Raw genomic sequence first — 10,267 nt, 5'->3', positions numbered from 1 at the left:
ATGGTGGAGAGATTTTTCTTACTACAAACAAAGCTGAATTTAAATCCCTTAAAGTAAATAATGTCAGATTATTTAGGAACCACTAAGAGCGATACACAAGTTTCAGAACTGTAGAATAGTTTTGAGTTCTCCATTTTGAAATGTAAACTCCATATTAAATAGCTCATTACAAAGTGTAATTTTCTTGCGCGTTTGGCATTAAGTACTTTTAATGTTTTTTGTAAATATTGCTTCCTACATTTACACTTCAATCAAAGTGTCATAATTACTGTACCGTACTGACCGTGAGGTAATTAAAAGGAAAAAAATGCTTGCAGTACACATCCAGTAACAGCAGAGAATGAATTATTAATCAGACAGGATCCTACAAAAGTAATTAAGAACTGTGGATATACATTAAAAAAACGCACAACACACATCTCTTGGCAATTGCTACATACTGTATATTCCATCTTTTAGCAAATGCTTTTGTTTACATGTCTGACAACCTTGAAGGCTGGATTATCTCTGCATGTGTCTAATTACCTTTCATGTATCATACGCATTACCATCACTGTTCCTGTTTCTAAATGTAACTGGAGTTTTAGGTTGCCCTACTGGGCTATATCGATTCACTTTTCAGTTCATCTGTATGTCCTTGCTGGGGCACATTCATGTGTCTGTCTGTAGACACGTAATCAATCTAGTTTGTGTTTTCTTATTCGGCATAAGTATGGGTGTCGTACGGGACGTCGGGTCCAAAATGCGTGTAAGGGGTGCAGGCGAAGCAGCGGCGGCCGAGGTCCCTCCAGCACTGGGGGCAGTAGACTGCCTCGCAGACCGCCCCGGGACAGCGCACCGCCCGGCTCCCGCCCTGACGATCCCCGCAGACGCAGCACCGCCGGAGCTTCAGAGGTAGCTTCTCCAACATGAAGAGCAGCGCTGAGAAGACCTGGTCAAGGGGAGAGGAAGAGATGTGGTGAAAAGGAGGAGCCTGACAATGCATAATTCATCCATGCATCTATCTATCCATCCATCCATCCATCCATCCACCCTTTATCTTGGACTAGCTATGGGATTTAACCTATTATTCCTTAAATTACTTGTTTTATACAAGGCAAAGGCTTAAAACTACCAAGATAACTGATACCATTGTTTCGTACACAATTCAATGCACTCAAAATCCTGAAGACTGGGTCCAAACTCTAATGGCTAGTGATCTTCATTATTTTGATAATACAGTATTACTTTTTTTTAAATTATGGGACAGATGTAACACATACTAACCGCATGGCAGGTAAGGCACCATCTATTAAAAGATCATCAGAGGTGGATAGTTCAGGTCCAGAAAGTAAATAAAAATCCAAGATTTTGTTTTAACTACTTGAATACTCTGTGACTGTGACACTTTATACTGAATTAGTTGGTTGAAACAAAATATTAGTCTGGGTTTTTACTTTCTGGACTTGAACTATCCATCTTTGAAGATCATGCAGCTCATACAACAGCCTGAGGTTCAGGGTTTCAGTAGCCTGGTATGAACCTGTGGCTGGAAAAGCAGGTCGAGGACACAAATGATACCGGTTTTCTGCAAATGAACGAGGTGCTTGAATGCCCTGTGCTGGTATTAAACAGCACTGCCAGGGAACGGAGATGCTATGATGACTGGGAACAAATTTGGACTTTTCTGTTTGACCATTAAGAAGCAGCTAAAGCTAAACCTTGTAATAAATACCAGGCGATTAAAGGACCGCGTGAGGTACATTCAGGCAGCAGAAATCCGCCTACGCAGCTGGAATGAGGGATAAGATGCACACTGCAGAAGGCCGCTGGGATGATAGATAATGCAATTAAAGTGAGATTTGGGGGGAGGTGTGCCACTCAGCAGGTTAGGCCTCTGCCTGTGATCGGAAGGTCTCCAGGTCAAATCCCAGGGCTGGAGAAGGAAGCTACCGTTGGGCCCCTGCGCAAAGGACCCTAACCCCCAACTGCACACTGGCTGACCCTGCGCTGCGACCCCCAAACCTCTTCACACCTGTATGTGTGTCTGTATCTCTCATTGAGAGCAAGGGACAGGCAATAAGGCAACTTTCCCCAGGAGGATCAATGAAGTACCACTATTCTGTTCTATAAATATATTATCTAGGCTGCCAGCAAGCAGCAAGGTGAAGCACATGGTGTTGCATTACAAAATGGAGTCACATTGTAGCCATGGCTACAAAAAGGCCTGTTTTAAAGGGTAGCACAAAACACAACATAATACGGGGCACGAGACACAGGTTCTCTACATTGGCATGGATCTATGCAGAATATAACAGCATGCTAGGGCTCATGAGAAATGCCAGCGGGAACCTGGTCAATTCCGTTTGACGGAGCCTCACCGTCCGGCGCGGTTTCCCTCGTCTCATGAGCCGGATGCGCTGAGTTTCCACGTACGAGATGCGCCTCTGAATCTGCAGGTTGTACAGGAACAGGGTCCGCTTCTTCTCTCGCTAGCAAGGAGAGAGACAGGGGGCTTTAAATGACAATAAAGATGGATGGGGACAGCGGGCAAACAATGAGGTGTGTGTTTAACATCAAAGAGTCCTTCATGCTTGCATCAGTCCGCTTCTCCTCTCCCAAGCACTCTTCCCCTGCATTTGGCTGGGTTTTACTTCACATATTTTATTCGCCCACAACTCTCATTACCTCTGGTTTTATAAAGCTCTTTTAAACACACACGCATGCTCTGTGAATAACACCCATATTGTCACATCAGATTATTCACTATGTGATGAAACAGTGTACAAATGTGTATGTTGGCACTAGTGTGTTATTATAGTTAGTCTAGATGGTGAATTAATTGATTTTTATTTAATATCCTTTCTAAATGTTTCTAAATGTAGATGTTTCTTCAAATATGCTTGAAAGGTTTTAAAATAATTGAAAACATTTATTTTCATTGCATTTACAAAAAATCTTATAAGCCCTTTTTGATGGAAAAGATCCTTCAATATTGCAGCTTCTCTAGCCTACGGCAAGAAATCAAAACCCAACTAATTCACTCTGGTTGACTTTGCAGAAAGAATCCTAATATTGAACAGCCCCAACATTCATCCAAGCACGGGAACACAGAGGCAAAAAAAATCCCTCACAAGTAAAGTATAGATGCTGTTATACGTGGGGAGACCGACCATATGTAAGGTTCTTTCTAAGCTGGTAATTGCTATATGATGGTGATGAGCAGAACCACCCTTGGCTCTCACTCTATACCGGCCAAGGGGAGAGAGTCTCGCCAGAACTATTATATTTCACTGAGCAAAGCCAATAACCCCCCCCCACAATTGTACTGTGCAACGTGGTACTTACACGTACAGCTTTATATTTTACTTGTCTTTCGCACAAGTAAACATAAATGTACATAACTGTAAACACGTAATACATACACACTATATATGGATATGAAACAGAGAACCCCCCCCCCCAAAAAAAAAGTAGGGAAAACAGTAGAGAGAAAGTCATTTAATGGGAAGGTACATAACCCCAACCAGTGGTACCTCAGCTAAGATTAAAGTATCATGTGATCTGCACAGAGTTGCCTTCATCACAGTGTTTGAAGCTGCTGGGAATGGAAAGTGCAGATGTGGGAACACATTATATGGACGAAAGTACTGGGACACCAGGCCATTACAACCTACGGCGACTTCAAGGACATCCCATTCTAAATCCACAGGCGTCAATGTGGAATTGGTTCCCCTTCTAGCAGCTGTAACAGCTGCCATTCTTCTGGGAAGGCTGTCCAAAAGTTTTTGGAGTGGAGTCCATGGGGATTTTTGCCCATTCATCTAGCAAGGAATATCACAGACTGACATATTGCAACGGTGGCATGGTATGACTTGAATTCACTGAGCTCTTCTGAACAACCCGTGCTTTCACAAATCTTTGCAAGCCTGACTGCATGGCTAGGTGCTTGATTTTATACATCTGTGCCAATGGCTCTGAATGAAACCCGAATTCAATGTTAAAGAGGTGCGTCCCAATACTTTTGTCCATACAGTGTAACTATCTCACCTTTGGAAAGTAGAATGCGGCGATGATACGACGCAAGCGGTTGCTGTAGACTTGCAAACAACACATGGTGGCCATCACCAAGAGAGGTGAGAAGATCCACAGGTATTCCTCCCAGCTTAAAGCGTTGGGGTTGGGCAGGCAGTCTGCAAGGGTGGTGGAAACCATAAGTCATACTACTGCAGTGTTTCCCAGTTGGTCCTTGAGGATCCCCAGATGCCTCCCAGCTCCCTGCCACACAGCGGATTGTCTGGGTGTCCCCAATGATTGGGCTGGGAAACATGGTATTAGGGGAATGAAGCCAGACCAAGTACGGACAACTAGAGGTTTACTCTAGACTGACAAACCCTACAATCCTGACAGAATTTGATTCACACGCGCCACTTAAGGTTAAACCAGGAGTTGAAAAATGAGAGTCTAAGGAAACACATTTCCAGTTGTCACAGAAAAGAATTGTCATTTGGGAGAGGTTGCTTCTAAACATATGCAAATGCCTCCTGTGACATCATGACAGAGGACATCCTTGGACAGAGGACAAGCATGAGCGCCCCTTCAGTCATGAACAAAGTTCTGATTGGCTGAATACCAAAGCCAGGCAAGGGCATTAGGTGGACATAGGTCACTGACAGGCTTACGCTACATCTCTGAAGAACACTCAAGTCAAACTAATTAATAACTCAGGCCAATGTCTTTTACGACATTGTAATCATTTTATAAATTTGTGAAGCACATGCTGAATTATACGTCAACTCTCCTAAAAGATTTGACATACAGATTTGACATTAGATAAATGCAACGCTGACCTTACAGTCCAGCTTGGTTACTCTATGAGTTAGAACAGTGTTTAATTATACAAACATGAATAACAAATGGACCTTCTACAGTAAATCTAATATCCTGGCACTCTAATAGGTCCATTTAGACTATGCTTTAAATCAGCTTTCTTGGGTTTAACGTTTTCAAGTTGCAATACAAGACACATAACAACAAAGTATTTTTTCCCAAAGTTGATTCAATTTAACTTACTTTCTGAGTGACTTAGGCGCAGTGTGTGAAGCTTGTGATACTGTTTAGGAAACGATTCTTACGTTTGTTGCTGGACTTCACCTCCAAGTTTGAAGAGGTGTTGAAAGCATGAACAGTTTTCTGTAAGAGTTTTGCGAGCATGGACTGTCCTCCAACGCTGAATTCCATATGATGGCTGCCTGTGATGTCAGGGAGATCATCTGAATGTCTCCAGATTTTTATGATATAATCACTGTAGTTCAAAGCACGGACAAACTACTACATGATCTCTATCGTCCTGTACGGTTCTGGAAGTTCATCCTGCTCTTTAATTAATATACTCCCGTATATAAGACGAGGGGAAATCAGGAATTAATGCCAGTGTTAGATGAATCTGACGTGCATTCTTGCTGTGATTTTTTAAAAGTGTTAATGATCAAGGCGTGACTAACTGCGCCTGGAATGTGACTCTGAGCCCATCTGAGTGAGTGACTAGTTGTTTGCGATATTCGTGAGTCACTATCAATCTTACTCACTGTGGATGGAGAACTCTGTGAGGGTGTACTTGCGGACAATGTCAAAAATGCGATACAGGACCCAGTCGGTGACCAGCAGTAACCCTACACAGATGCCTAGAGAGATAACCTGCAACAAACCTAGAACCTGTGGAAGAAACTATTTTTTTTCAAAATGGGATGAAAAACTCATTGTATCTTACAATATTACCAGTACATATTCATTCGGGAAAGCATCTTTGAGTAGAGTGCATTCGAGGAAAACCGAAAGAGGATACACTGCTAGGCAAAGAAAAGACCAAACCCAAAACTACAAAAGATAATTAGCAGCAACTTAAAAAAAAATGCACTCCCAAAATGAACTCCCAAAATGCACTCTCAGAATGCACTCCCAAAATGCACTCCCAAAACCTGTGCCACCTTTGGCTTGTCTTTGTTTGTTGCAACAGAAAATCTCGAAAAACGGAACTTACACTTACACAGTCTTCTTGTACGCAAAGGTAAAATCATACGAAAGTCAACCCAACACATGTTTAGGGGGTTCGAAATTTTTCCAAAATATCTTCTGGCTATTTGTTGAGAGACCATCGAAAGCTTTAGTGTTTTCCGATTTTGGTTTTGTGTGAAACCGTACAAAGAAAAGAAAATCGTACCAAACACCTGAGCTCACACGGATATATGTAGAGACTCCATGGATTGATGAAATAGGGCTGTTCAGCCTTCTTCAATGGCAAGAGGTGTCGCTTGCCCTGAAACGTTTGAGGAGAATTTTTTTTTTCTTTTTTTCTTTAGTTTCCTTTTGTGTAAACACTACACAGAAAATGACGTTTCCTTACTGCCTTCCTCCTCCGTGCATCGATTTGTCTGAAGTAAGTGGTGATGTACATATTGTCAAAGCAAATGTCACGGTTATACTGCCTGCCGTACCTAAATGCCCTAGACAGATATATGAAATAGATAAGCCATTCGTTAGTAGCAGATTAGCCCTGCTTATTTCAAACCTAGAAAGCCAATGCGCAAAGCACAAATTACGTTTCAACTGATTGTCTTGTCATTACATTCCGTTCGTTTCAAGGTCAATACAATACTGGCAAATACATTTCAGGCTGTAAAGAAACAATTATTTCAGTCTTACAGAGAAAACATCGGATTAATAAATGATAGCACCCATTTAACACCGTTGTAACTTAAAAGCACCACTGTGAAAATTCTAGGTAGGAAACACAGGCTTACGAGATAAAGATGAATATGAAGGTACAAGAGAGAAGACCATGGAAGATATCCAGAATCTGCTCTAAAACAACCATTTTCTTGTCAAATTCTCTACTTAGCTTCTCCACGAATTCTTCCTGTGACAGGATTGATTCCTGCTCAGTCCTCTACAAAGAGAATAGCATCACTTGTCAGATATTAGAATATACAGCAGCATTCAGTTTCACATCTTCCCTGTGTGGTTAATATTTTAATTATTTTCTGGAATGAAACGTTGACATATTGATTTTTGAATCCATATATTTACAATGAGGTTCAACAGTATTACTGTCGGTGGTCCAGTGTTTCTGCTGATTTGTAGAACAAAATATAGCAAAAACCACAGAAAGGTCACAGAAACACAAATACAAGGTGTGCCTGAAGAAACCAATTCTACCTTGTAGACCACACTGGCGCCAAAATCACCTCGCAGTCTGTTAATGCAGTCATTTAACTTGTCATACACATCCCCAAAGTTCACATCCACTGGAATTTCCTGTTTGCACCACGGAATCATAACTGAAAGGATAGAATCCCACACTTTAACACAAGCACAGAAACATGTGACCTCGAGACATTCTTCCTATTTTACCAGGTTGTAAATTCTCTTCACCTGCCCCATCCTACTCTCCCTGAGACAGACATGGAAGTGAGAGCAAGCTGGGGAGGAGGGGTTAGCCTCCTATGACATATGAGGAGCTGGCAATTAAGGACCTTGCTCCTACGTACATACGGGTGGCTGTTCTGCCAAAGCAGGGCTCAAACCAACAACCTTCTGATCACAGGCACAGAGGCTTAGCCCACTGAGCTACATACCACTCGCATCAACCAGACGCAAAGTTTACAAGATTCTTCCACCTAGGTTCAATCAATGACATACTTCACCTGTGGAAAAGGAAGGTATGCTTTGAAGTATCATTTTTACCAATTAAAGTAGTGACCCTTTTCAGCCGCTACCTTTCATGACATCACATAAGAAGTGGAGCTGCAGAGGCACACACAGGATGAGGTTGATCAAAGGGACCTGGACGTCCCTCATGCACTTCTGCCACGTGGAATTGAACCAGTTCCGGCACTGAGTTATTCCATTCTGTACCACATCTGACACAACAAGCACATGCATGTGACGGAGGAGCCTTTCAAGCCAGATATCTCCTACAACGTGAATTTCTTACAAGTAGGCTAACATTTAACACAATTAATAGAACAACGGTTTATTACCAAACATCAGATAGTTTAGGGCAGTGGTTCCGACCCGGTCCTCAGTGACCCATAGCGGTCTACATTTTTGCTCCCTCCCAGCTCCCTGCCAGACGGTCCACATTTTTGCTCCCTCCCAGCTCCTTGCCAGACGGTCCACATTTTTGCTCCCCCCCAGCTCCCTGCCAGACGGTCCACATTTTTGCTCCCTCCCAGACAGTCCACATTTTTGCTCCCCCCCAGCTCCCTGCCAGACGGTCCACATTTTTGCTCCCTCCCAGACAGTCCACATTTTTGCTCCCTCCCAGACAGTCCACATTTTTGTTCCCTCCCAGCTCCCTGCCAGAAAGTCCACATTTTTGGTAGAGAGCAGAGAGGGAGCAAAAACGCAGCCAGTATACTCGTCCCTGAGGACCTGGTTGGGAAACACTGGTTTAGAGTATTTATTTCATGACATTGTTCTATGATCCTTAAGCACTTGACATTACAGTTAAGGCACCATGCTGATCTTACAGGGATTTTTTAACGAATACATTAATTAGCTACTTTATTTGTTTTGCTCAAGCGTCCAGCTAAACTTGATGCTCACAGTCACAGCGCATCAAAGTCTTGGCAAAAAACTGTTCCTGCGTGCTGTTTCCTGTCCCTGCAAGCTTCTGGTCTTTGGTGTCATAACCATACTCCCCCATTATCTCGTCCGTGATGTTCTGGAACATCCTGCTCACGTTCTCGGCTTCACCTTGAAGCACGTCTTTGTGATCCTGCAACAAAGGGCAATGAGTCGGACTTCGGCACTTCTACTGAAGTTACAAAATGATGGAGCCTCCACAGAACAAGCAGGGTCAGATCTAAGTACCAACCACAATGCTCTGCACCACGTTCATGAGCGGATCGAGCAGAGCCTCCCACATGACTTTGCTGTGCTCCACCTGAAGGTCAATGTTGCATCCCATAGAGAAAGCTACATCCTGGACATTACGATGGATGTTGGCAACAGGACCTTCAAGAATACAGACTTTTATGATTTCTAGCCGAATGACAAGAAGAAATAAAAGACTTGGGGCTCAGGTTTATGTCTGATACGGTCTGTCAGCAATATACCTTGATAGACAGCATACAGGACTAAAAGCATAATGTAGGTCCTCCCCTGAGAGCTGAGCATGCAGGGAAACATCAGGAGGACCGAACACCGAAAATAAGAGGAAGTTACCGCACCTATAACACAGAGACCTGAAACATCCACAGACGAAAGCGCATAACAGCAGCGATCAGTGAGAAGGAAATCTTTCATTTTAATGTCAAGTTATTTGAATGTCCTATTCTGTTCCAATGTACAATGCAGGGAAAAGCTTACCCACAAAAACGTATCCTGAAATCCATCTGGACACAGCGGACATGGGAATGTTGTTTGTTAGCCCGATGAATAATCCTACAAACAATATCAAGGATTACGCTACAGTGCCTGTATGTGTGTGTGGTCCAGGTATATATTAAACTATGAGGACCAAATGTCCCCACAACGTGAAAAAAAACTTGTTAATTTGATATTGTGGGAATCATTGGTGGAATTAGGGTTGACAATTGAAATGAATGGACAGTCCCCACAAATGTACAGATCTGTGTATGTGTGTGTGTGATGCAATGTAATTTAAAGTCATCGGGACAGCATTTCTGTCTCACCTAGCCCACAAAAAACCCCAAAGGCCACTCCAGCGAAAAGCCGGACGACAGGGAACCGATCAGGATGACCGAAGAGGAATCTGTGTACAGAAGCAGGGAGGCTCTGCTCACTGAGCATCTCCAACTCTGTGGGAACCAAAGTTAGACTCAGTGAGGGCCTTGGATGGTCTTCCTTAGTATTATAATACTCTATCTCAACTACATAGTAATCTGTAATATAATACCCAAGTAGTACTAAAATACTATTCTATATGAAACTTTAGATCTTGATTTACTACGAATGTGTTTCTGGAGGGTGGGTGGATGCACTTACTTGTATGTGGTGTTTTTCGGCGGTTGAGCCCATCTGCCTCAGTCATAACTTACTGTTGCTTAGTTATTAATCTTTTTTAAATGTAATATGTAACGACCGTGAGTCACTATTATGCAGTCCTCCGCTAGTCAGTTTTGATATACTATATTCAATTGCATGAACTGACGTTCTGCTTTACGAAAAAATAAGATTTCATTATTTTCAGAAGACAGACAAGGAGCTCTAACGATCGACTTAGTAGTATTTCTAAAAGAAGCAGTTATATACACGTTGCCAG

At 42.6% G+C, this 10,267-nt stretch overlaps 1 protein-coding gene across 4 annotated transcripts; it reads right to left on the bottom strand.

Annotated features, from left to right (window-relative positions):
- Positions 1-176: 176 nt before the first annotated feature.
- Positions 177-10,251, bottom strand: dcst1 (DC-STAMP domain containing 1). Of its 4 annotated transcripts, none has more exons than XM_049026913.1 (17): positions 9,991-10,251; positions 9,678-9,803; positions 9,352-9,426; positions 9,099-9,227; positions 8,858-8,997; positions 8,587-8,758; positions 7,755-7,898; positions 7,195-7,316; positions 6,780-6,925; positions 6,383-6,482; positions 6,200-6,295; positions 5,568-5,694; positions 5,115-5,231; positions 4,030-4,172; positions 3,653-3,803; positions 2,361-2,471; positions 177-931 (listed from the first exon to the last, which is right to left on the bottom strand). In XM_049026913.1, exons 1-17 carry the CDS (start codon positions 10,034-10,036, stop codon positions 678-680), a joined length of 2,199 nt encoding a protein of 732 aa, XP_048882870.1. In that variant the 5' UTR covers positions 10,037-10,251; the 3' UTR covers positions 177-677. The 4 variants fall into 4 exon arrangements, with proteins under 4 accessions (XP_048882870.1, XP_048882871.1, XP_048882873.1 ...); XM_049026914.1 differs by having other exon boundaries at positions 3,657-3,803; XM_049026916.1 differs by having other exon boundaries at positions 9,678-9,757.
- Positions 10,252-10,267: the final 16 nt, after the last annotated feature.

The sequence above is a fragment of the Brienomyrus brachyistius genome, chromosome 9, assembly GCF_023856365.1.
Source record: "Brienomyrus brachyistius isolate T26 chromosome 9, BBRACH_0.4, whole genome shotgun sequence".
NCBI lineage: Eukaryota > Metazoa > Chordata > Actinopteri > Osteoglossiformes > Mormyridae > Brienomyrus > Brienomyrus brachyistius.
Note: the sequence above shows the minus strand (reverse complement) of the source record. Positions and strands in the feature narration are given on the sequence as shown.